The 26,440-nt window shown below is 36.3% G+C and overlaps 2 protein-coding genes and 1 non-coding gene across 3 annotated transcripts; 2 read left to right on the top strand and 1 right to left on the bottom strand.

Moving 5' to 3' along the window:
* Positions 1 to 2,906: 2,906 nt before the first annotated feature.
* Positions 2,907 to 16,730, bottom strand: LOC133791671 (uncharacterized). The gene is made up of 4 exons (XM_062229592.1): positions 16,690 to 16,730; positions 3,584 to 5,412; positions 3,202 to 3,511; positions 2,907 to 3,132 (listed from the first exon to the last, which is right to left on the bottom strand). Exons 1-4 carry the CDS (start codon positions 16,728 to 16,730, stop codon positions 2,907 to 2,909), a joined length of 2,406 nt encoding a protein of 801 aa, XP_062085576.1.
* Positions 4,717 to 4,823, top strand: LOC133793169 (small nucleolar RNA R71). The gene has a single exon (XR_009874626.1). It is a non-coding gene; the product is annotated as a small nucleolar RNA R71 (small nucleolar RNA).
* Positions 16,731 to 16,857: 127 nt separating the features above from the next.
* LOC133791672 (uncharacterized) lies at positions 16,858 to 17,589 on the top strand. The gene is made up of 2 exons (XM_062229593.1): positions 16,858 to 17,145; positions 17,230 to 17,589. The coding sequence occupies exons 1-2, from the start codon at positions 16,858 to 16,860 to the stop codon at positions 17,587 to 17,589; spliced, it is 648 nt and encodes a 215-aa protein (XP_062085577.1).
* Positions 17,590 to 26,440: the final 8,851 nt, after the last annotated feature.

Below are 26,440 nucleotides of genomic sequence, written 5' to 3' on the forward strand. Positions count from 1 at the left end.
ACATGCATCTAAATATACTCATATCATCATATATATCATGCATGCGACATAGTTGTTGCTTATATTTTTTAATACACGCAAGTCCACGTATCATACAAGTAGTACTCACACAGGTGAGGTCGAACCCAAGGGAATTGTAGCTAAGTACTAACAAAATTGGATCTATATTTCTATTTGGCTACAATAAAATTTGGTGTTTAAATAATAATGCAGAAACAAAATAAGCAAAATCAACAAATAAGAAATTAAGGGAATAACAATGGATGCAAAGATAGGGATATGATTTCAATTGCTTCGATTACCCAATTGTTAACGCTAGTTGACTATTCTTCTTCTTTCAATGAAATGACAGATTATAAAATTACCTAAACTCTTTTCAGATCATTTAGGTCCTAAATTGCATTGTCAACTATTGCATTTCTGAGATAGCACAACAATCAATTCGCATTGAGTAATAATCTATAAGTCACATAAGCTATGCGAATACCTTCGTTTCGCATCAAAACCTATGTTCATACACTTAGAGCATTCCTAATATTCACTTTTCAGATTTCACATTAGGATCATGAATCATGCTCAAGGTGATCAATCTCAAACATACATTAAGCATAAATATGAACAAATTTCATAGACAAGCAAGAAGAAATAATCAATAGCATTAACCATGGGATAATCTCAGTCAATATCCATCAAATCCCTAATAAGAGTTTAGTTCATCATCTCAAAATTCAAATCCATAATCAAACTAAACAATAGCATAGGAAAATCAAAGAAAAAGAGGATGAAACTAGATGGGGAGTTGTCGGAGATCGCCCACGCTTGCTCCAAAATCCGTCTTCTCTTGTCTTTTCTCTCCTTTTTGTGTGTTTTTTTTTTCCGTCAAAAATCGCGATCCCCTTTTCAGTATGAAGACCTCATTCTATATTCTTTCCCAAAATGACGAAATTGCCCTTAAAATTCTGAGGCGTACGGACGTCAGCGCCGCGGCGCCAATTCCTGAGCCGCGGCCCTACTCGGAAATTTCGAAATCTTGAGTTTCTGGAAAAGGGCTCGCCGCGGCTCTAACTTGCACTAGCGCCGCGGCGCTAATTCTTGCGCCGCGGCCCTAATGCAATTTCAGCAAAACTTGAATAACCCCTTTAGTTTAGCATGCTTTCTCCACAATCCACTCCAAATGCCCAAAACATATGCTTAAACCTGAAATCAAGCAAAACAAGCATAAATCTGCTCCAAAAACACATAAACCATTAAAAAGACAATGATCAAGACACTTAAAAAGATAGGCTAAAATTAGCCTAACAAACTCCCCCAAACTTTATTCTTACTCGTCCTCGAGTAAGGGAACGACACATTAAACTAAAACAAATAGACATGACAAGTTAAGCCTCCAGTCTTATTTAAACCACGCCGTCATCACTCACAAAACTTCAACTGTTGATCAACCAGAATTTCAATTCAAAAACTCCAACAATTAATCTGAATGCCTCAATTGGGAATTAGATTATACCTTGCAAATAACAAATGAATAACTAGATAACACCATACATGCCTCACTCATTCCAACGATCCACTAGCCAAAATTCAATATGCTTGCACACTTACCTTTCTCCACTAATGTCAACAACACATGTTATGGAATCAAAAGGACTTCAAAGGTTCATAACGTTTTGGCTTAGGTGAAGGTGGATAAAAAAGACATTTAGGCTTCATTATACCATAAGCACATCAAAAACCAATCAAACAACTCACTTTGCACTCAGTTACCAACCCCTTTTTCACCCACTTTTTTAATGATTGAGGACTCATACTCAATGCTCCAACATCACTTTATTTAATTATTCATCACTTTTTTTTTTAATTTTTTTTTTTTTAACATAAAGAAACAAAATTTAGTGATGTTGGAAGCACTTTTACATTTCACACTTGTCTCAATCAAAAGATTACATCGTTCATCCACTTACATCAATTACCCAATTACAATTCGTTCCCCCAAACTTATTTCTAAGCTTATGGCATAATTCACAGGGTAGGGAAAAATAATAATTGGTGCATTTTTGGCTTAATGAAGTGGTTATACAATCAATCAAACAAGTTAAGGCACAAATAGGCGAACTAGGGATAATAATGATAATGGTAAGCTTGAAAGGCCCAAACATTCCAAAAGATTGCCTAAATCATATTCCAAAACATATGTCATCAAGGATTTCGTCTCAAAAGGCAAGCAATGCAAGTTCTATCTTTTTCATCAATTCATACCTCAAACCCAAGTAACACATGTATAGCATAATCCACTTATTCACATTTGCAACAAATACTAAAATTTCCAAAAGGCATCAAAATTAATCCAAAGAGTGATCAAATCAAGCACACGGTTAGACACAGTTTCCGTTTGACAAGTGACAACAATGGCATTTATACGTATCATTGGCTTAACTTTTGACACACACAACAACTAAAACAACAAAATTAAACAACAACATTTTAACTAAACTAAACTAAAACAGAAAAGTAAGCCCCTCCCTCAAACTTTTATTTCACATTGTCCCTAATGTGAACATGACAACCCAATAGAAGAGAACTTACCCGAATGAGCCTTAAAAGGAATTCCCAATGTACCGCCGTGGCTCCAGCCTTCAGTGCTGTGACTCTAATGTTTTTTTTTTTTTTTTTTTTTTTAAATTTTTTTTTTTATGTATTGCACGATTCAACATTACAATCCCAAAACAAAAAAAAAAACTAAACAAAGTCTAATTAAAAATCAAAACTGAAAACAAAAACTAAAAATAAAATAAAAGTAAAAACCAAATTGTTCATACTTCGAAACTAAAATTAAATTGAAAGATTTGGGTGCCTCCCAACAACGCTTTATTTAACGTCTTTAGCTGGACGCTCACTTCTCTACACCTTCAACTTGGGTCAAGTCCACCCCTTGCATCCTTGAGAGCCATCGTGTCATACGAGGAAAACTCCCTTCTACTGTTGAGAATATTGAAATTATCCCCAATGTCATCGAAACCTTCAAACTTGCCACACAATAATCTTTTCATACGACGTCGAACTGTTCGAAATCGTTCTTTGGTCTTCTTCTTCTTTTTACCAATTGATTCTTGACAATCATTCTCCACATCAACTCTACAACATGTAGGAATTTCAGTTGCTGCAAAGACATTAAAACTTATTTCCTCATTTTGGACTCGCAACCTTAACTCCCCTTTTTGTACATCGATTAAAGCTCGTCCTGTGGCTAAGAATGGTCTTCCCAAAATAATGGGAATGTTTGCATCTTCCTCCATGTCAAGAATTATGAAATCAGCGGGGAAAATAAATTTACCCACCTTCACCAAGACATCCTCTATCACTCCACGAGGATGTTTAATGGAGCGATCAGCCATCTGTAAGGAAACTGTTGTAGGGCGAGCTTCTCCCAATTTTAGCCTTCGAAAAATAGATAGAGGCATTAGATTCACACTTGCCCCTAAATCACATAAAGCTTTTGTTTCGACTGAGCCCCCTATAGAACATGGAATATTGAAACTACCCGGATCTTTAAGCTTGGGAGGTAGTTTCTTCTGCAAGATTGCACTGCACTCCTCAGTAAGTGCCACAGTCTCATATTCCTCCAACTTCCTTTTCTTGGCCAAAATATCCTTCATGAATTTAACATACATTGGCATTTGCTCCAAGGCCTCCGCAAATGGGATATTGATATGTAGTTTCTTGAATATTTCAAGGAACTTTGAGAATTGCTTATCAAGGTTGTTCTTGCGGAGCCTTTGTGGGTAGGGAATCTTGATGTGGTGATCTATGCTCACTTGTGGTGTAGCTTCTTTGGTTGGGAGGTATTCAGTAACCTTGTTTTCACCTTGCTTCTTTTCCACTGTGCCCTGTACTTGTTGATCCTGAACCTTGTCTTCATCTGACTGCTCCACACTTGGCTCTTCATATTTCTTCCCACTTCTCAATGTAATAGCCTGGCACTCTTCTTTTGGATTGACTTCAGTGGTGCTAGGAAGGTTACCTTGAGCACGGTTTGCCATAAGAGTAGCCAATTGCCCAATCTGGTTCTCCAAATTTCTAATAGAAGACCGCGTTTCAGTCATGAATTGATTAAGAACATCAGACTGAGTATCAGGCTGTCTCATGGGATTATGTTGTTGTCGCATGGGCGGTTGGTAAAACCCAGGAGGTGGCTGCTGAAATGGTTGCCGTGACGGCTGAACTGAAGATTGGCCTTGTTGGTCATTCTTCCAAGAAAAATTGGGGTGATTCCTCCAACCCTGGTTATAGAAATTTGAATAAGGATTGTTATTGTTTTGACGAGGAAAATTCCCAATGGCTTGAGCTTGTTCCAATGGCATATTATTGACATCCGCGTACTGACATTTTTCATAAGCATGAGGACCCCCACATAATTCACACATAGTTTGAGCTTGCATCACGGGGGTTGCCATTGTACTGCCTTGCAGCTGTTTAGTCAAAGCCTCAACTTGAGCAGTTAACTTAGATATTGCATCAATCTCATGCAAACCAGCCACTTTCCTTGAAGAGCTTCTTTCACTTGGCCACTGCTGATTATTCATGGCCATTTCTTCTAACAAATCATACGCCTCATTGGCGCTCTTCCTCATAAATGCCCCACCAGCTGCTGCATCAATGAGTGTGCGAGTGGTACCACACAACCCATTATAAAAGTTATGGACTAACATCCATCTCTCTATCCCATGATGCGGGCACCTCCTTATCAAGTCTTTAAATCTCTCCCACGCCTCATATAGAGATTCATTATCCAGCTGGTAGAAGTTGTTGATCTCCCCCCTTAGCTTAGCTGCCTTGGCTGGAGGGAAGAACTTGGAGAGAAACTTTAGTGCAAGATCATTCCATGTATTGATTGAGTTAGGTGGCAAAGATACCAACCAACTCTTGGCTCGCTCCCTCAGAGAAAATGGGAATAATCTGAGTCTGATTGCATCATCATTGACTCCATTCATCTTAAATGTCTGACAGAGCTCCATGAAGTTAGAGAGATGCATGTTTGGGTCTTCAGTGGGTAGTCCCCCAAACTGGACTGTGGATTGAACCATCTGAAGTATGGCTGGCTTTATCTCAAAATTATTTGCATCTACGGCAGGTGGTCTTATACAAGACTGGACCCCCGTCATTGTTGGCAACACATAGTCCCTCAGGCTACGGTCGGGTGGATTCTGACCATTAGCCTGGTCTTCTACGGCACCCCCATTATTACAGTTGTTGGCCATAACTTCCTCTTGCTCAATCCTTTGTACAACTCCTTCCAACCTTTTGTTTCTTCTGTTCTGCCGGCAAGTCTTCTCTATCTCAGGATCAACAGGCACTCTTGCAGCTGGTCCTTGACGTCGCATAAACCAATGGTACCTGAGATGAGATAAGAAGAATCTGACACAAACAAGTTAGCAAAAAGTGAAAAGAAAACCAAATTAGAATTTAATCCAATTAACGTAATATCAACTAAACAATTCCCCGGCAACGGCGCCAAAAACTTGTTGCTTATATTTTTTAATACACGCAAGTCCACGTATCATACAAGTAGTACTCACACAGGTGAGGTCGAACCCAAGGGAATTGTAGCTAAGTACTAACAAAATTGGATCTATATTTCTATTTGGCTACAATAAAATTTGGTGTTTAAATAATAATGCAGAAACAAAATAAGCAAAATCAACAAATAAGAAATTAAGGGTTTAACAATGGATGCAAAGATAGGGATATGATTTCAATTGCTTCGATTACCCAATTGTTAACGCTAGTTGACTATTCTTCTTCTTTCAATGAAATGACAGATTATAAAATTACCTAAACTCTTTTCAGATCATTTAGGTCCTAAATTGCATTGTCAACTATTGCATTTCTGAGATAGCACAACAATCAATTCGCATTGAGTAATAATCTATAAGTCACATAAGCTATGCGAATACCTTCGTTTCGCATCAAAACCTATGTTCATACACTTAGAGCATTCCTAATATTCACTTTTCAGATTTCACATTAGGATCATGAATCATGCTCAAGGTGATCAATCTCAAACATACATTAAGCATAAATATGAACAAATTTCATAGACAAGCAAGAAGAAATAATCAATAGCATTAACCATGGGATAATCTCAGTCAATATCCATCAAATCCCTAATAAGAGTTTAGTTCATCATCTCAAAATTCAAATCCATAATCAAACTAAACAATAGCATAGGAAAATCAAAGAAAAAGAGGATGAAACTAGATGGGGAGTTGTCGGAGATCGCCCACGCTTGCTCCAAAATCCGTCTTCTCTTGTCTTTTCTCTCCTTTTTGTGTGTTTTTTTTTTCCGTCAAAAATCGCGATCCCCTTTTCAGTATGAAGACCTCATTCTATATTCTTTCCCAAAATGACGAAATTGCCCTTAAAATTCTGAGGCGTACGGACGTCAGCGCCGCGGCGCCAATTCCTGAGCCGCGGCCCTACTCGGAAATTTCGAAATCTTGAGTTTCTGGAAAAGGGCTCGCCGCGGCTCTAACTTGCACTAGCGCCGCGGCGCTAATTCTTGCACCGCGGCCCTAATGCAATTTCAGCAAAACTTGAATAACCCCTTTAGTTTAGCATGCTTTCTCCACAATCCACTCCAAATGCCCAAAACATATGCTTAAACCTGAAATCAAGCAAAACAAGCATAAATCTGCTCCAAAAACACATAAACCATTAAAAAGACAATGATCAAGACACTTAAAAAGATAGGCTAAAATTAGCCTAACAAGACATAGTCACACATTTAGTCAATTAATCACACATATATCCAATTATGCCCACCCGGCATGCTAATCAAGGCACTAAACCTTATTAGCATTTTTGGGACATTACATTAATAATGGTATTGAGTTAGTAACAGGAGGCCTATCAAACCTCACTCTATAGTCCTCCATATTAGAACAGATCAGAGAAAGGAAGAAGGTAGAAAAATCCCTAATGAAGTAAGAGGCTTTGGTACAAGAGAGTGTTAGCTGTGACTTCACTATTTCTAGTGGAGGATTGTTGTGATATAAGGATAGGATCTCTGCCTAAAAATGATGAGATTAAGGAAAGTATTATGAAAGAGGCGCATACAATGCCCTATTCCTTACATCCAGGGTAGACTAAGATGTACCAAGACCTTAAAGCATTGTATTAGTTGTCTGGAATGAATAAAGATGTTGCTGAGTTTGTTGCTAGATGTTTGACATGTCAGCAAGTGAAAGAAGAACACCAAAGGCTAGTAGGGCTACTTCAACCACCTTACGTTCCGAAATGGAAGTGGGAAGACGTAGCAATAGATTACTTAGCACCACAAAACAACTTGATTCTGGTCAGGTAATAGTGGATAGGCTCACTAAGTCCGCCCATTTTCTACAAGTTAAGACCACCTACTAAGCAGACCAGTATGCATAATTGTATGTTAGTGAGATAGTGAGACTTCATGGGGTAACAAAGTCGATCATCTTTGATAGAGGGTTAGTGTTCAAATCAAACTTTTGGAAGGGATGCCAAAAAGAAATGGGTACAAGGCTGAAATTTAGTACTACTTTTCACCCCAGACCAATGGGCAGTCTGAAAGGACTATTTAGATTTTTAAAGTTATGTTTAGATGTTATGCTTTGGACTTTTCTGGAGCCGATACCTACCCCTTATGGAGTTCTCCTATAGCAATAGTTATCGGTCCACTATTGGAATGACTCCCTATAAGATGCTCTATGGGCACAAGCATAGATCTCCCTTGCACTGGGATAAGGTTGGGGAGAAGCAAATTTTAGGCCCCGATGTTGTTATGGAAGCCAATGAGGCGATTGAGAAAATTCGCAAAAGGATGCTTACTGCTCAAAGTAGACAAAAGAGCTACACAGACCTTAAGAAAAGGGACATCGAGTTTTTAGTTGGTGAGTTTGTGTTCTTGAGAGTCGCACCAATGAAGGGTGTTATGCATTTTGGGAAGAAAGGGAAATTGAGCCCAAGATTTATAGGTCCATTTGAGATTTTGGACAAAGTTGGGCAAGTTGCGTACCATTTAGCACTGCCCCTAGCACTAGCCCAAATGCATAACGTCTTTCATATCTCAATGTTGCGTAAGTATGTGTTGATCTCTCTCATGTTCTGAGTTAGGAACCGTTACAGCTGAAGCGGACCTGAGTCGCGATAAACAACCAGAGCGTATCTTCAAAGAGGGAGTCAAGGAACTGAGATCCAAAAGGATTCCATTAGTTAAGGTCTTGTGGAAGAATAGTACGGGGAAAGAGGCAACATGGGAGCTGGAGGAAGACATGAGAGAAAGATACCCTGAGTTATTTGGTAAGAAAGAATTTCGAGACGAAATTCCTTTTAAGGAGGGTATATTGTAGCGCACCAATTTTTATTTTATTTTATTAATTTGTGTGCATTATTTTATTATTAGTTGTTAAGTGTTAATTGTACTTAAACTATTTGGTAAAAAATATGTGATTTTATTTATTAATTGTTTTATTTAATTAAATTTAAAATGTGAGCTTTTGAGATTTGGTTATGTGCACCATGGTGCATGGTTAGTAGAAAGCACCCTAGCACTTGTGTATGTGCATGTGTATGCTTGCATGGTGAGCATGCAATAATTAATTCCCATGCATTACTCTAAATAATTCTTCTAGTTATTAATTAGTTCTCTTTTTATTAAGAAAAGGGAAATGTTGGGAGGATATTCTAGAGTGTAGTGTTCACACAAGTGTGAAATGGAAACTAAGAAAGAGAGAGGGAAGGTGGTGTGGGAAAGGGAGGGGGGGGGGGGGGGGAATTTCTTGTCTGATTATTTATGAGTTTAAATAAAATAAAGATAAAAGAGTAAGAGACTTTGAGGAAATAATTGTTTTGTGATAAATTTGGAAGGTGACAAGATGAAGGATTTGGTATGAGTTTGCCTAGGTTGGTCGAGTGTGAGAGGGAGAGGGGGAAAATGAGTGTCGGCCAAGGGATGGGGGAAGATGGGGTCTTAGTTTCCATTTTTGTTTTTGATCCTAATGAGATTTCTATCCAAAAATTGAGGAAGATTTTAAAGAAATGAAACTTACATTTTCTCATTGCATTAGGGTTAGTCACTAGGGTAAATATAAGGAAATGAGGTGGTTTGAGAACCCCATTTTGGAGCTGCCGACTGCACATTGAGAGAAAGAGGGAGCAAGAGGTGAGATAGAGAGAGAAAGGAGAAAGAAAGAAAGAAAGAAAGAGCTCATGAAGGAGAAAGAAGAAGAAGAAGGAAGAGAAGGTTTCAAGTTAGGTTTATGCTATTGTGTTCTTAGTGATTAAATCCTCTACTCCATTTTCTTTTTATCTTATTGTTGTTAAGTCTTTTGTTTTCCTTGTTGTTTTTTTATCTTTCCTTGTCGTGGATTCGAAATCCCTAGGGATTACATCAAAGATGATATTTTGTTTGGGTTGGTGAACTCTACCAAGGAAGGTAATGGAGTTTCTCTCAATCTTTGTTTGTTGATGATATGATTCTTGGTTGTGGTTTTGTAATACTTGATGTTTTGTAAATATATGCTTATGATTAGTGATTTGTTGTTTTGGTTAGGAGATTGATGATTGGATAATGAGAATCCTTGATATAATTGATGGTGATGTCTATTTAGAAGCATTGTAATGCCCTAAACTCCAGGGACTGTTACGGTGTGCATTATAAATAGTGCTAAACTCGTTAATCGAGTCATTTGGCCATAAACGTGTAACTAAGTATGATTAGCGGTTTAGGGATTAAATTTTTTGGTTAAGGTATAACGTTTCACTAGAACGTTTACTGTATACATTGGGATCCCAAAAATATAATTTAAAGGTCTATTACAAGAAAATATTTACAACCAGCCGATCTAAGCGGCAAAACAGGGTTAAACCCTAGTTCCTCTTTCAACCCTCGGTCTTGGCGGTCGAGTAGCCACATATGTACACATTGCCACCTAAGCTCTCCAACTCAAGGATGGTCCAGCTTTCTTTTGCCTTTACCTGCACCACATAGCACCCGTGAGCCGAAGCCTAGCAAGAAAACTCAATATGCTCATGAACAGTAATAACATGTCATCAAACCATAAGGCGCATACCTAGCAAATATAGCCCTATTCAAGCATGAAAATATATTCAGATAATGCTGGGGAATCAAGGATAAGAAATCCTACCCTCCCGATTGGATGACTATCAAGTCAATCCTAATCAGATGAGTGGTTTAGCACTTGAGGTTCTGGTAAACCATACTGAGTGACTAATGGGTAAGTCACTAGCTTAAATAGATGAGTGACTGATGGGTAAGTCACTAGTTTAAACAGATGAGTGACTGATGGGTAAGTCACTAGCTTAAACAAATGAGTGACTGATGGGTAAGTCACACGAGCTCAACACCCATAGCCATGTGACTAAATAGTCACTGGGCTCTCTGGCCTTGGCTCTAAATGACTAGCCTTTGGCTAGAAAAGCGCTTTTAGTTTTCATCGAACTTGAGGTCGGTCCAACATTAATGCTCATGTTGAGTCATCCAATGCAGATGTCGATTAGATCTAATCTTTTACCGGCTCTGCGTTCATGACGCTTATGCCGTTTCTAGCTCTTAGGTCAATAACACGCGACCAATGCCAAATTTGAACAGTCAGAGCCATGCACAAGTAAGCAATGCTACCAAACATATATCATATGTCAAATATCCAAATACAGGGCTTCCGGCACTGGGCAGGCGTCAGCCCCCATACATGGTCTTACGACTTTGTGGAGACCTGTGTTTTTGGTAAACAGTCGCCCGGGCCTAACATGCTTACTTAAGAATTGCTAGCACAATTAGGATCATGCATAAACACAGAGGCTCAAGCTCTGAACAATCTCATATTCAATATTCATGGCATGCCCTAATAACATGTTTCTCGTGCATCACATGCATCACATTTAAACATCCAACATGCATCAAGAATAACCATGCATGTCATATACACAAGGTGCAGTTTTCTTACCTCGGGTTCGAGCGAGAAATAATATAAGAACGACCCTTGAGAACGATCAACCTTTTAGTTCCTTAGCGGTCACCTAGTCATAACCAATTGGAATCTATTAATAAATTAAATCAATAAATGGTTCACAATCTAAAACTGCACTCTCGGGATCAATCCCGCACTCTCGGGAATCTCAATCTACCCAAACGGGGTAAAGGAACCCATCCTCAAGCCTCAAAAGTCATCCCGAGCCCTAAAATAGGCTTGCTGGAAAATGGACCAGCCCTGCAGCGCTATTAGATGGCATTGAGGTGCTATTTCAAGTCAGAGAGGCCCAGCTCTCTGCCCTGCCTAGTGCTTCTGCGCGAGGAATGGCGCTGAGGCACCAACTACATACCAGAATCCTTCTGGTTTCCTTCCTTGCGACTTCCCCTGAAAAACAACCCTTCAAACCTGCCCCAAACATCACCCAAACATGCCATTCAACCCCTAAACTTCATACATATTACAACCTCATCTAAACCCAATCAATCTAAACATAAAAACTTCCATGAATTCTCACAACTTAACACCTCAAATTCTCAACTGAAAACTTACTAGAAAAAAAAAGAGTATAGCTTAAATTCATGGATGAAATCTTACCTCAAGCTTGATTTAGATACCCTTCAATGGTTGAACCAAGGTCATAAGCCCTCAAGCCTTGCTCTCCTAGCTTGAATCTTCAAAGGGAGTTTAAAAAAAACAAAGGAAGAAGAGGAGAAGAATATGTACGGGAGAGAGAGACGAGGATGATAATGATGCTATGTTTTTCTTATACTTTCTACAGCCTTTGAATGATACATATCCTTTGCCAAATGACCATATTTCCCCTAGGCCAATTAAATCCCATTAAGGACTTCCTAGGGTAAAACCGTCATTTCCCGCCTATCTCGTTAATTATAATTAACACCCTCCAATTCCCATTATTCTCAATATTCTCAAATGCTAATAATTCATATCCCGTTACTCTTTAATTCCCGGCAACGTTCTAATCACCAAATTACCTCGAGACTCACCCCGAGCCCGAAACTAACCCCGTTATGACAAGACCGATAACTTGCATTCCATGATCGTCTCATGCCGAATGGCTCGAACAAATCCACATATAATGTGGTATTATTCATAATTCACCCACATGTATGAAAATACACAATCACGCCCTCAACGGGCAAAATTACCGAAATTCCCTTATAACAAATTGTGGACCCATATGCATGCATTTATCATCATATAATAATATAATTCACATAACACATGCATATAATCATTTAGTAATATAATAAATCAATTATGGCCGTCTCAGCCTTCTAATCAAGGTCCTAAACCTTATTAGGAAATTTGGGGCATTACAAGCATGCTAAGAATGTCATTATGAGTTTGAATGATTTATTTGAGTTCCAATTGCCTATGGGTTTCAAGTAGGGTAATGGTCTTTATGTTGTTGTTGAATCTTTGTTTTATCTTGATCTTAGAAAGCATGTTAGAATTATTTGAGGTGGTATTTTGTTTTGGGTTCATATGGATTTTAATGAATTGGCATTTGAGTTTTGGATTAATATTGGTATGTGATTTAGTTCAAAATCTATTAAAAAGGTTTATTGTTATTTTGAATGAGGGCAGATAAACAATCTTGGTTTATTGTTAAAAAGCATGTTAAATCAATTTGTTGAATTATTTTAAAAGATTCTAAGTATCTGTTAGAATTTTAGGTGAATTTATACTTATTGAATTTTGTTAATTCTAAATGGTAATTTGTGAAATAATGTAACATCCTCCTAATCTAGGACCGTTACACTGTGTACTTTAAATAGTGTCAGAATTGTTAATCATGTCATTTGGTCATAACCGTGTAACTGAGGTTAATGTCAAGGGTTAGGGTTAAAAATTTTGGTCAAATGAACTGTTGAATTTTCATTTAAAAGTTTAATACTTATATGAGATCTAAAATATTACAAACAGATGTTTAAAAAGGGTATATACATGTCAAAAGTACAATCAGTTGGCCTAAGCAACAAAATAAGGGATACAATTATTGTTCCTCCGAGATATCCTCGACCGTGGTGGATGAGAAGCTGCATATGTACATGTCACCACCGAAGCTCTCCAACTCATGGCTGGTCTAGCTTTCCTTCCTCCGAGTATCCTACATAGCACCCATGAGCCAAGGCTCAATAAGAAAATTTAAACATGTGCATGAACAGTAAATACAGATTTCCAAATACATGTCTAGCAAGCCCATCAATAATAACCTACTCATTCATGCATACAATTACAAATAAATGATCATTGGATCATACTGGGGCCCACTGTCCATAATAGTTTACCATAGAGTCAATTTGGGGCTCTATGCCCTAGCTATGTGACCGTAGAGCCACATGGGGCCTTTTCCCTTAGCTCTAAGTATCTATCCATACAGCTAGGCAAGTGCTTTGTTTTCCAACGTCCATAGGGTCGGCCAACGTAATAGTACGTTCTTGATTGGGCCTAAGCCTTTCGACCAGCGTGCGACGCACTATTACCACCCTTGACTAATAAGTCAAGTCCTGAGCTAGATATTCAGATATAGATATAGATACAGATAAGCGTATTTCAGAAAATACAAGTATGCATACATATTAATTATATAACACCATCAATTAAATACAAATAGTAATAACCATGTTCCTTAACGGGGCCAACCCCTAACTACACAGACCATGCAAATAATCATATAACACTTAGATACAAACAGAGTTGTAGCACCCACATTATTTTGATATAATTTAGCCAATAATCACATGATTGCATTGCATTGCATTACATATCATACAATATGTATAATTTGATCATATGCATATTCTTCAAGTGTTTTCATGTATAAGTATAAAAGTTGTGTATATGATGTCTATGTGTATGTTCAATATTATTAACCTTGTGGCATTTGAGTTGTCTTTTATGGGTGTTTGATGTGCTCAAGATATAAGAAAGGATGAAATATATGGACAAGGCATGAAATCAAGTGAGATATAGAAGGCAAAAGATGTTAAGCGATGAAAAATAGTACAATGTCGACTACTAGTATTTCGGTGTAAAATTGAGTGTTAGTGGATTTACCAAATATAATGGAGGTATGATTAAGGTCTCATTGATGAAGTAAAAATGGTTTTAGAACCATTAGATTAAGTCTTGATGGGAGGTATACGTAATCAGTGGTGTTGACGCAAAATCAAAATGAGCTTAGCATAAGTGTGCTACGCTCAATCGGGTAAGCATAACTATTGGGTATGAACACATATGGACCTAAGGTTTGGTGTCAGTGTTTCACACATAAGGATAATGGGCCTAGAAGATGATTAAGTCAAAATTATTGAAGTGATAAGATTTTCATAAGTCAAAAAGTGTAATGATAAGGTGAAAGGTGTCAAATTTTGATACAATAAGGCCAAATCATTGAAAATAAAGGATTGTCATCAACCATATCACTTTCCACGACCAAGACTCTAAAAAACAGAGAGAAAAGAAAACCAAAAACCATTTCTTGTCTGTCTTGAAGAGATTCTAAGGAGATCCAAGTGAAATCAAAGCAAAAGAAGTTGATTAAGCTTAGTTCTGACCTTTTTATGGTAAGTTCTTGTACTTGGAAGTTAAACAGCATTTTTGAATTTTGTTGAGAGCTTATCTATGGTGTTTTATCATTTTTAAGATATTTCTTGGTGGTTTCCAAGTGGTTTGAGGTTTAGAAAAGCTATAAGAGATTGTTTTCTCCGAAAAGTTGCTCGGTAAGTGAAATTTTGTGTCTAATGAGGATTTTGTGGTTCTTGGAGTAAAAAATGATTTTTGGTTATTTGATTGAGTTTGTAAGAGCGTAGATATGTTTATAAATGTTTGAATAAATGTGGAGACTCATTTCATTTGGGTGATGATCTTGGAAATTAGAATTTGATCAAAATTGGTATATGGTTACTTTGTGATGAGTTATGTTGGTATTAGGAATATGTGGTTATGGTAGATTAATTGATGATGATTATTGATTGATTTTGATTTTTGGGGATAGCTAAAATTAAGGGGAAGCTCTGTCAAAATTTCTCCAAGTGTCTAAGATAAATTTAACGCTCCATCCAAGTGATTTAAGGAAATTTAGGCATGAATTGGATATGATGTTTTATGGATATTTTTAAATGATAGTTCAATGCCTTGCTGCCATCATTATGATGTGAAATTCATGCCATTGTCAGGATAAGCACATCAACACCTAAGACACCACTTGTTACACAATGAAATATATTTTGGACAGTTGTTAAGTAAAGTACTCAACTACAACAGAAGAATTACATGTTTTGTGAAAGTATGTATTATATGAATATGTTGTGAGTAAGTGGTATTAACATACACTAACACTTCATTATAATTTGTATGCATGGCATAATAGTGATATGGTGAATTATTATATGATATAAGACCATGCATGATATTACGATGATTAATTATGTGATGCCTTAGCAAGTTTTATGCAACATAAAAGTAAGTTGTAATAAGAATTTTAAGTTCAATGCCACTGTTTTGAAAAGGCAAATGAGAATGTAAGTAAGTGTAAATGGATGCCTATAGTTAGGCTCATAGTGGCAGCCCAATAAATTGGACTAGTTTTTAGTGAACCAATTATATTGTTTGCCATGTTCCCATTTTTATTTCTCCTCCATATGAGTTATTGTTATATGTATTGACACCATAGTGTGTGGTCGCCTTAACTCTTGAGCCCGATGGGGAAACGATGGAATAAGGATTTTAATGCGCCCTACTGTGGTGATGGATAACCAGAGGAGAACCTATGGGATTTTATATTATATCTGTGACAAGCCCTGCATGCATTGGCCTAATCAAACAGTGTGCACAATATTAAGGAGCCCAAAATTTAAAAAGAAGTTGTGTATGTCCATTGACATAGGGTAATCATTAACATTGCATGCATTACTTTGCTTACTAAGCTTTAGGCTGACAGTTGTCTTGTGTTGTAGGTAGAGAAAGAAATGAGTGAATGACAAAGGAGAACTGAAGCATGGTCCTGACCCTGATTTGTACATATGAACATATCGACCTTTTGTGGGTTATTTCAGTTTATCAGTGTGTATGTTTGTAATAAAGTGTGGAGTTATGTTTTGAGAACAAATTGGGATATTTAATACAAATGTATAATGTGTTTGAGACACACTTTATGTTTAATGTAAATAATATGAAATAAGTTTTCAAAAAAAAAAATCCAAACTTCCGCTGAAAGTAATTATGATATAGTTTTAAAACGTAACACCTCAGATATGATTTGAACTAAAATAAGTGAGGGTGTTACAAGTTGGTACTAGAGCTATGGTTACAATTTTCTTGTAGATCGTTCATATGTACACAATGAGGAAAGGATAATGCTTAGTTCACTAGTAAGTTTTATGTGTGCATTTATTATGTGCTGGTTGCATGCCTCATGTGCATTATTGGCTAAATGACATAAGTTATGGGCATTTTGTCTTAAGATATATATAATAACACAGATGGATCGTGAACATGTAATGGGGGCTATTGAAGGCTCTTGTAGTAATAAACATGAACAAGAAATGGCTGAACTTTGAGTGGTTATGAATAGACAAGTTGAACAAATTGAGAAAATTTTAGCTGAACAATGACAAAGACGAGCACCATCACCACCTACTGAAACTCCAACACCACCACCTCCACCTCCACAAGCCCCATTTACAGTGCACCCCATGGAACCACTATATGAGCGTTTCCGAAAACAATACCCACTAGTATTTGAAGGTAGCACTGACCCACTTGACACACAAGACTGGAAGAGTTTTTAGAAGACATCTTTGAGTTTATGCACCTAAGTGACAGGGAAAAGGTTTCTTGTGCTGCACATACACTGAAAAAGGATGCTAATATTTGGTGGGAAGTGGTTAAGCAGACAAGAGAAGATAATCATATGACTTGTGAAGACTTTGAACTGGTCTTCAATGAAAAGTTTTATAATGAAGCTGTGTTGATTGTTAAAGTAATTGAGTTCACTAGATTACAACAAGGGAATTTTCCAGTGGTTGAGTACGCTAGGAAATTTGATCGGTTAGCCAAGTTTGCACCAGACTTGGTTAACACTGAAACTAGTAGAGTGAATCGCTTTCTGGAGGGTCTGCAACCAGAATTGGCTAGAGATGTGAATATGGAACGTACAAGGCCTCTTTCTTATGCTTAGGCTGTGGAGAAAGCTTTAAGAGCCGAACACAGAGAAGAAAAGATAGCACAAGCTAAAGCTGCTACTAGTATGCGTCGTAGAGACACTCCATTAAATAAAAAACAAAGCTGCTTTCCCAATGACAACAAAAGAGGGACCCAGAATTTCCAATTTAGACAAGGACAGAATAAGAAATTTAAAGGAGGTAAGCAAAATAGGCAATCTGGATTCCAACAACAACCACAATGTCAAACTTGTGGAAAGAATCATTTCGAGGAGTGCAGGCTTCTAAGTAAGATTTGCTTCAAATGTGGCAAGGGGGATCATTTTATCAAAGATTGTCCATTGATGAAGAACCAACAAAAGAAGGATGAACCTTAAAAGACAAATGCTAGGGTGTTTACGATTACTCAGGCTGATGCTGATACCAACAACTCTGTGGTGTCAGGTGATATTTTTGTATTTGGTATTCTCACTTATGCATTAATAGATTCAGGTGCACACATTCATTTGCATCCTTGACATATGTAAAAAGGTTGGGTAGATCGTGTGAGGAAATGTCAGAAGTTTTTAGTACAATGTTACCATCTAAAGATATTTTGTATTCTACTCATTGGTTGAGGAGGGTTCCTATTTGCATTGATGGTAGAGAATTATATGCTGATCTAATAATGTTAGAGAAGCATGATTATGAGGTGATTTTGGCTATGGATTGGCTTTCAAAGTATAATGCCACTATTGATTGTAGAAAGAAAACAGTGATATTTAAGCCTTCGAAGGAAGATGAGTTTATGTTTATTGGAACAACATCAAAAAGTTGCATTCCTTTAATTTCTGTTATGAAGGCCAGGAGACTGTTGGAAAGTGGATGTATGGGTTATCTTGCCAGTGTGGTTGACACTTATAAGGAGCAAAAGTTAAAACCGGAAGAAGTGCCGGTAGTTAGAGATTTCTTAGAAGTGTTTCCAGAAGAAAGACCGGGATTGCCTCCAAATAGAGAAATTGAATTTGTGATCGAGCTACTTCCTGGTACAACCCCTGTCCAAGGCACCTTATAGAATGGCACCAGCAGAACTAAAGGAATTAAAGATACAATTGCAAGATCTCTTGGATAAAAAGTTTATCAGGCCTAGTTTTGCACCATGGGGAGCTCCGATGTTATTTGTGAAGAAAAAGGATGGGAAAATGCGAATGTGTATTAATTATAGAGAACTGAACAAGTTGACAGTCAAGAATAAGTATCCACTTCCTAGAATTGATGATCTTTTTGATCAATTACAAGGAAGAGGAGTATGTTCAAAGATTGATTTGAGATCTGGGTATCACCAATTAAAGATTAGAGAGGAGGATGTATCAAAAACTGCATTTCGAACTCGGTATGGACATTATGAGTTCCTTGTGATGCCATTTGGATCAACTAATGCTCCAGCTGCATTCATGGACTTAATGAACAGAGTGTTTAAGGAATACCTTGATAAGTTTGTAATAGTGTTTATTGATGATATTTTGGTGTATTCTCGATCCAAAGAAGAACATGAGGAACATTTGATGTTGACGTTGGAGAAATTAAAAGAAAAACAACTCTATGCCAAATTTAAGAAATGTGAATTTTGGCAAGAGAAGGTGCCATTTTTGGGCCATATAGTCTCAAAAGATGGTATTTAGGTGGATCCATCAAAGATTGAAGCTGTTAGTAAATGGAATAGACCAACAAATGTTTCAGAAGTAAGGAGTTTTCTGAGATTGGCAGACTATTATCGAAGATTTGTTGAAGGATTTTCTAAGATAGCAATACCATTGACATAACTGACGAGGAAGAATCATAAGTTTGAATGGACTAATGCTTATGAGAAAAGTTTAAAAGAGTTGAAGCAAAGATTGGTTTCTGCTCCAATACTTGCTATTCCATCTTGATCAGGAGGACTTGTGATCTATAGTGATGTTTCAAAGCAAGGATTAGGGTGTGTGTTGATGCAGAATGGCAAAGTCATAGCTTATGCTTCTAGACAGTTGAAGGACTATGAACAGAAGTATCCAACACATGATCTGGAGTTGGCAGCAGTTGTTTTTGCACTAAAGATTTGGAGACATTATCTGTATGATGAGAAGTGCGAAATATATACCCATCATAAAAGTCTCAAGTATTTCTTTACTCAGAAATAATTAAATATGAGACAAAGGAGATGGTTGGAGCTACTGAAAGATTATGATTGTCAAATACTTTATCATCCTGGAAAAGCAAATGTAGTTGCAGATGCACTGAGTAGAAAGTCTCATGGTAATGTGGTATTTTTGAGGAAATTGTCAAGACCACTTCAGGAGGACATGTGCAAAGCAGAGATTGAGGTAATCACAGGAAGATTATCAGTAATGACTATTCAGTCTACCTTGTTAGATAGAATCAAACAAGGTCAATGTGAGGATCCTTACTTGGTGGAATAAAAAGGTGAATTGGAAAGTAGGAAGGTCAATGATTTTAATGTGTCATGTAATGGGATGCTGAAGTTCAAGGAAAGTATATGTGTCCCTAATGATGAGGAGTTGAAGAGAGAAATCCTTACCAAAGCTCACAATACTTTGTATTCAGTACATTCAGGGACGACAAAGATGTATAATGACTTGAAAAACACTATTGGTGGTCCAATATGAGAAAGGATGTGGTCGTGTTTGTAGCCAAGTGTTTAACCTGTCAACAAGTGAAAGCTGAACATCAGAAACCTGCTGGTTTACTACAACCAATACAGATACCAGAGTGGAAATGGGAAGAGATTACTATGGATTTTGTAGTTGGATTGCCATAGACTTCTAAACAATATGATCCTATTTGGGTTATAGTAGACCGATATACAAAATCATCACACTTTCTTCCAGTACTCATGACTTGTACTATGGATCAGTGGGCTGAATTATATGTTCAGGAGATTGTTAGATTACATGGAGTGTCAGTATCTATAATTTCAGATCGGGATGCTCAACTTACTTCATTATTTTGGGAAAGTTTGCAAAGAGAATTGGGCACAAGATTGAAGTTTACTATGGCATATCACCCCCAATCTGATGGACAATCTGAAAGGACCATTCAAACTCTTGAAGATATGCTTCGAGCTTAAGTCTTAGATTTTCAAGGATCATGGGAGAAGTATTTATGTCTGATAGATTTTTCTTATAACATTACCTTTCATACAACGATTGGTGTAGCACCATATGAAATGTTATATGGCAGAAAATGCAGGTCACTAATTCATTGGGTTGAAATGGGAGAAAGAAAGTATCTTGGTCCAGATCTTGTCAGAAGGACAACTGAAGCAGTAGAGAAAATAAGAAAAAGAATGTTAACTGCTCAGAGTAGACAAAAGAGTTATGCTGATCGAAAGCAAAGAGATATGAAGTTCAATATTGGGGACAAGGTATTTCTAAAAATTGCCCCTATGAAAGGAGCAATGAGGTTTGGAAAGAAAGGGAAGTTAAGCCTGCAATTTATTGGACCTTTTGAAGTATTAGAAAAGTTGGGAAAGGTAGCCTATAGACTGGCATTATCGCCATCATTTTCGAATGTCCACGATGTTTTTCATGTATCATTATTGAGAAAATACGTTCCAGATCCTTCACATGTGCTAAACTATGAGCCAATAGAAGTTGAACAAGATCTAACATATGAAGAAAAACTAGTGAAAATTCTTGACAGAAAAGAGAAAGAGTTGAGAAATAAGAAGATTTCACTTGTTAAGGTCTCGTGGAGAAGTTCAAATATTAAGGAAATGACATGGGAATGGGAAGATGAAATGAGATCCAAATACCCAGAGTTATTTGGGTAAGAGAATTTCGAGGACAAAATTCTTATAAGGTGTGGAGGATTGTAGCACTCACATTATTTTGATATAATATAGCCAATAATCACATGATTGCATTGCATTACATATCACACAATATGTATAATTTGAGCATATGCATATTCTTATTATAGGTATTTTCATGTATAAGTATAAAAGTTGTGTATATTATGTCTATGTGTATGTTCAATATTATTAATCTTGTGGAATTTGAGTTGTCTTTTATGGATGTTTGATGTGCTCAAGATGTAAGAAATGATGAAATATATGGACAAGGCATGAAATCAAGTGAGAAAATTGAGATATAGAAGGCAAAAGATGTTAAGCGGTGAAAAATAGTACAATGTCGACTACCAATATTTCGGTGTAAAATTGAGTATTGGTGGATTACAAAAGATAATAGAGGTATGATTAAGGTCTCATTGATGAAGTAAAAATGGATTTAGAACCATTAGATTAAGTCTTGATGGGAGGTATACGTAATTAGTGGTGTTGACGCAAAGTCAAAATGAGCTTAGCATAAGTGCGCTACGCTCAATCGGGAAAGCATAACTATTGGCTATGAACTCATATGGACCCAAGGTTTGGTGTTCGTGTTTCACACATAAGGATAATGGGTTTAACAGATGATTAAGTCAAAATTATTGAAGTGATAAGGTTTTCATAAGTCAAAAAGTGTAATGATAAGATGAAAGATGTCAAACTTTCATACAATAAGGCCAAATCATTGAAAATAAAGGATTTGTCATCAAAATTATCACTTTACACGACCAAGACTCTGAAAAACAGAGATAAAAGAAAACCAAAACCATTTCTTGGCTGGCTTGAAGAGATTCTAAGGAGATCCAAGTGAAATCAAAGCCAAAGAAGTGGATTAAGCTTAGTTCTGGCCTTTTTATGGTAAGTTCTTGTACATGGAAGTTAAGCAACGTTTTTGAATTTTTATGAGAGCTTATATATGATGTTTTATCCTTTTGAAGATATTTCTTGGTGGTTTCCAAGAGGTTTGAGGTTTAGAAAAGCTAGAAGAGATTGCTTTCTCTGAAACGTTGCTTGGTAAGTGAAATTTTGTGTCTTATGAGGTTTTTGTGGTTCTTGGAGTACAAACTGATTTTTGGTTATTTGATTGAGTTTGTAAGAGGGTAGATATGTTTATAAATGTTTGAATAGATGTGGAGACTTGTTTCATTTGGGTGATGATCTTGGAAATTAGAATTTGATCAAAATTGGTATATGATTACTTTGTGATGAATTATGTTGGTATTAGGGATATGTGGTTATGGTAGATTAATTGATGATGATTATTGATTGATTTTGATATTTGGGGATAGCTAAAATTAAGGGGAAGCTCTATCAAAATTTCTCCAAGTGTCTAAGATAAATCTACCGCTCCATCTAAGTGGTTGAAGGCAATTTAGGCATGAATTGGATTTGATGTTTTATGGATATTTTTAAATGATAGTTCAATGCCTTATTGCCATCATTATGATGTGAAATTCATGCCATTTTCAGGATAAGTACATCAACACCTAAGACACCACTTGTTACACGGTGAAATATATTTTGAACAGAAGGTAAGTAAAGTACTCAACTACAATAGAAGAATTACATGTTATGTGAAAGTATGCATTATATGAATATGTTGTGAGTAAGTGGTATTAACATACTTTGACACTTCATTATAATTTGTATGCATGGCATAATAGTGATATGGTGAATTATTGTATGATATAAGACCATGCATGATATTACGATGATTAATTATGTGATGCCTTGGCAAGTTTTATGCAACATAATAGTAAGTTATAATAAGAAGTTTCAGTTCAGTGCCATTGTTTTGAAAAGGAAAATGAAAATGTAAGTAAGTGTAAACAGAGGCCTATAGTTAGGCTCATAGTGGCAGCCCAATAATTTGGGCTAGGTTTTAGTGAACCAATTATATTGTTTTTCATGTTCTTGTTTTTTTTCTCCTCCATATGAGTTATTGTTATATGTATTGACACCACAGTGTGTTGCCGCCTGAACTCTTGAGCCCGCCGGGGCAATGATGGAATACGGTTTTTAATGCGCCCTACTGTGGTGATGGCTAGCCAGAGGAGAGCCCATGGGATTTTATATTATATAAAATAGTGTGCACAATATTAAGGGGCCCAAAATTTAAAAAGAAGTTGTGTACGTTCATTGACGTTGGGTAATCATTAGCATTGCATGCATTACTTTGCTTACTGAGCTTTAGGCTCACAGTTGTCTTGTGTTGCAGGTATGAGTGAATGACAAAGGAGAACTGAAGCATGGTCGTGGCCTGATTTGTACATATGAACATATCGACCTTTTATGGGTTATTTCAGTTTATCAGTGTGTATGTTTGTAATAAAATGTGGAGTTATGTTTTGAAAACAAATTGGGATATTTAATACTTATGTATAATATGTTTGAGACACACTTTATGTTTAATGTAAATAATCTGAAATATGTTTTTTTTTTTTTTAAAATCGAGACTTTCGCTGAAAGTATTTATGATATAGTTTTAAAACGTAACACCTCAAATATGGTTTTAACTAAAATAAGTGAGGGCGTTACAAACATCCCCGAGGAAAAAATGGTCAAAATCCTCGACATTCTCTCCTAATCTCACTAACTCCAAATATATCCTCAAATATCTATTCCCGTTACCCGATAACTAAGTAATGTACTAGATTCTCGTAATACCCTTTGACTCGCCCCGAGTCGGGCATTAGGTATTGTTGTGACTTTCCTGCTAACTTGCTCCCTAGGAATGTCTCGTGCTGAGTAACCCAAATATATCCACATAATAATGTGATCTCACACATATATCACATATATGCCAAATATATTCGTAACGGGCCAAATTACAAAAATTTCCCTTTTAATAAGAAACTGGCCCACATGCATATTTAATACACCTAAACATGCATATCTAGTCATATTATAATATAACTCACACAATCACATAATTACACACAAATATACCACATAAGCACATAAGTTCCATAAATTTCCTTCCTGCCCTCCTAATCAAGGCCCTAAGCCTTATTAGGTAATTTGAGACGTTACAATTAACTAGCAAGAAATCAAACTATGACTTAAAATTCATATTTTAAAACCAAGTCAACAAAAAGGGTAATTTTCACATGTTAATTAAGTATTTTTTATCAATCAAGTGCATGTAGTTTTTTATTTAGTGTTGTGAAGGAAACTAGATATTTTTATCATTATTAATTTAATTATTAAAAAGAAACTAATGTAACAAAATAGTTGTTCGAATTTTTAGTTTCTTGAAAGAAAGTTTTTTTTTTTAAAAAAATTAAAAATATAAGGTATATCTCAAATATTGTAAGTCTTAGATTTTATATATGATAAAAGTGATTTTTCCACACTTTAAATATATATTTCTCTCATTTATATTTAACAATTTTTTATTTAAAGGGTGATCAAAGAATTAGTAAATAATTATAAGTAACTACATAATTTTGTCGTATTCTCTTAATTGTTATTAATTAATAAATTAGATTGTTATTTAATACAAATTAAAGCTAAGGAGTTATTTTAGTAAATTAAAATTTTGTAATAAAGTTTATGAAAGACGAATGTATGATTTAAATGAATAATGTAATAATTAAAGTGGCGAACTATTTTATGCTTGCTGAATTTTTGTGAAATTGACAAGAAAGTAAATGAATAAATATTTCAAACTTTAAAGCAAGTTTTAAGAGCAATCCCATGTATGCATGTTGCATGTAAGTTAAGTTTTACATTCAAATACACACCATTTGATTAAGTATATGATTCTTGTTTTGCAAACATTAAGGATTGATTTGTAGACTTGAGATTTATTCTTCTATGATTTTATGTGAAATTATTGAATATTTGCAGTATGGTGTAATCTGTGTCATGTGTGCATGGCCCATGCTCACATTGGGTGTGTGTGTGTGTCGGGCATGTGCAATCTTACATGATTTTAAGAAAAATATTCGGTTGTGATTCTAGGCTCGATGTGAAGTACCCTGGACCTTATTTTTGCTTGGATTTGAGGTAAGGAAGTTCGCTAGAATTTTCTATGAAATATATTATGAAAAGTATGAACTAATATGTTGCAAGAGCTATTATGGTATGGAAAGTATGAGTTATGTTAAGCTAAAATGTTATCAAAAGTATGAGTTACTATGTTATGTTATGAATTATTGTATTTCTGCTTGTATGTTGTATGAAAAGCAGTAGGTTGTTAGTGTGTTCAATGCAACACAACAAATGAGTTAATAAGGATATGATGTAACTCATAGGGTGGACGCGCCATGGTTATTCAAAGACCAGTGTTCCTGTTACCTCATAGACAAGTTCTTACCGATTTATGCTTTTGATGGTTACCCCTAAAACATTGTGTTGACCCTTGTTTTGGTCAACTGACACGGAGTCAAAACGCTTGGTGTGGATAGATGTGTTGGAATGGATATAATAACAAAAACAGTAAAGAACACAATAAATTATAGTGGTACGGCCCCAAGAACTGGTAATGACCTACGTCCACTTAAGCTATTATTGATATGAGATCTCAAAGGAGTGATCAAAGAACTAGGGTTCCCCGAGTTTCACAAAACTGAGAGAGATAAACAATACAATCGTAATATAATAGCTCTAATTCTCTCGTAAGTGTATAACTTTTATTCACCAAAAGCCAAAAGTCCCTTCCTTGAGCTATCTTTCTCTATTTATAGGCTCAAGGAGGATTACATGAATTTGTTACAGATATTCTCTCCTAATTAATCGGATAATCAGGAATCATCAAAGATAATCTCGGAATTGATTATGATTTCCCCAAGATCATCTTGAAATATATGGAGTGTACGACCATGCTGGTTGTAAGGAAACCTCAAATGCTATGCCAGGAGGATCTTACTAGTCGACGGTCGAACAGAACTTTGCCAGGTGTCAGCCACGTGTTTAAAAATGCCTGCCACTTCACCCGTGCCTATTTTTTGGATAACATTTGCCCCCCAAGTTTATTTATTACGACCAACAATAAATAAACTTTAAGGAAAATGACTCTTCGATTACCCCACTAGATCTGTCAGAGTAGTTTGTGCATTCTTGCGAAAAGTAACCTACCTCTGTCTAATCACGGCTTTTCGGTTCCCAAGTAACCTATTGATGGCTATCACCCTTCCCCATGCTTCGAAAGGAGGAAACTGATGATTACTTCTTCTTTCATGCCACAGAAAAAATATATATAGCCTTCTCAGTGCCTTCTTTTTCTTTTTACGCAAGTTATTTCTCTTTCAAGAAACCCTAAATCAGAACCTTCATTCTCTCTGAAGATCATCTTTCAGTGTTTCAAGAACCAGCCGTCCGTTCGTCTACGCTCGAAACTCCTTCAAACCTCCACG

Source organism: Humulus lupulus, chromosome 7, assembly GCF_963169125.1.
Source record: "Humulus lupulus chromosome 7, drHumLupu1.1, whole genome shotgun sequence".
In the NCBI taxonomy this organism is placed as follows: domain Eukaryota; kingdom Viridiplantae; phylum Streptophyta; class Magnoliopsida; order Rosales; family Cannabaceae; genus Humulus; species Humulus lupulus.

Coding starts and splice junctions, on each gene's coding strand:
- LOC133791671 (XM_062229592.1), bottom strand. CDS start 16,730: ATGGGGCTTGTGGAGGTGGAGGTGGTGGTGTTGGAGTTTCA. Junction 5,413..16,689: donor GTGGTGGTGTTGGAGTTTCA/GTAGGTGGTGAT, acceptor TGTTTGTGTCAG/ATTCTTCTTATCTCATCTCA. Junction 3,512..3,583: donor GGCACTTACTGAGGAGTGCA/GTGCAATCTTGC, acceptor CATGTTCTATAG/GGGGCTCAGTCGAAACAAAA.
- LOC133791672 (XM_062229593.1), top strand. CDS start 16,858: ATGCACCTAAGTGACAGGGAAAAGGTTTCTTGTGCTGCACATACACTG. Junction 17,146..17,229: donor TTAACACTGAAACTAGTAGA/GTGAATCGCTTT, acceptor TCTTATGCTTAG/GCTGTGGAGAAAGCTTTAAG.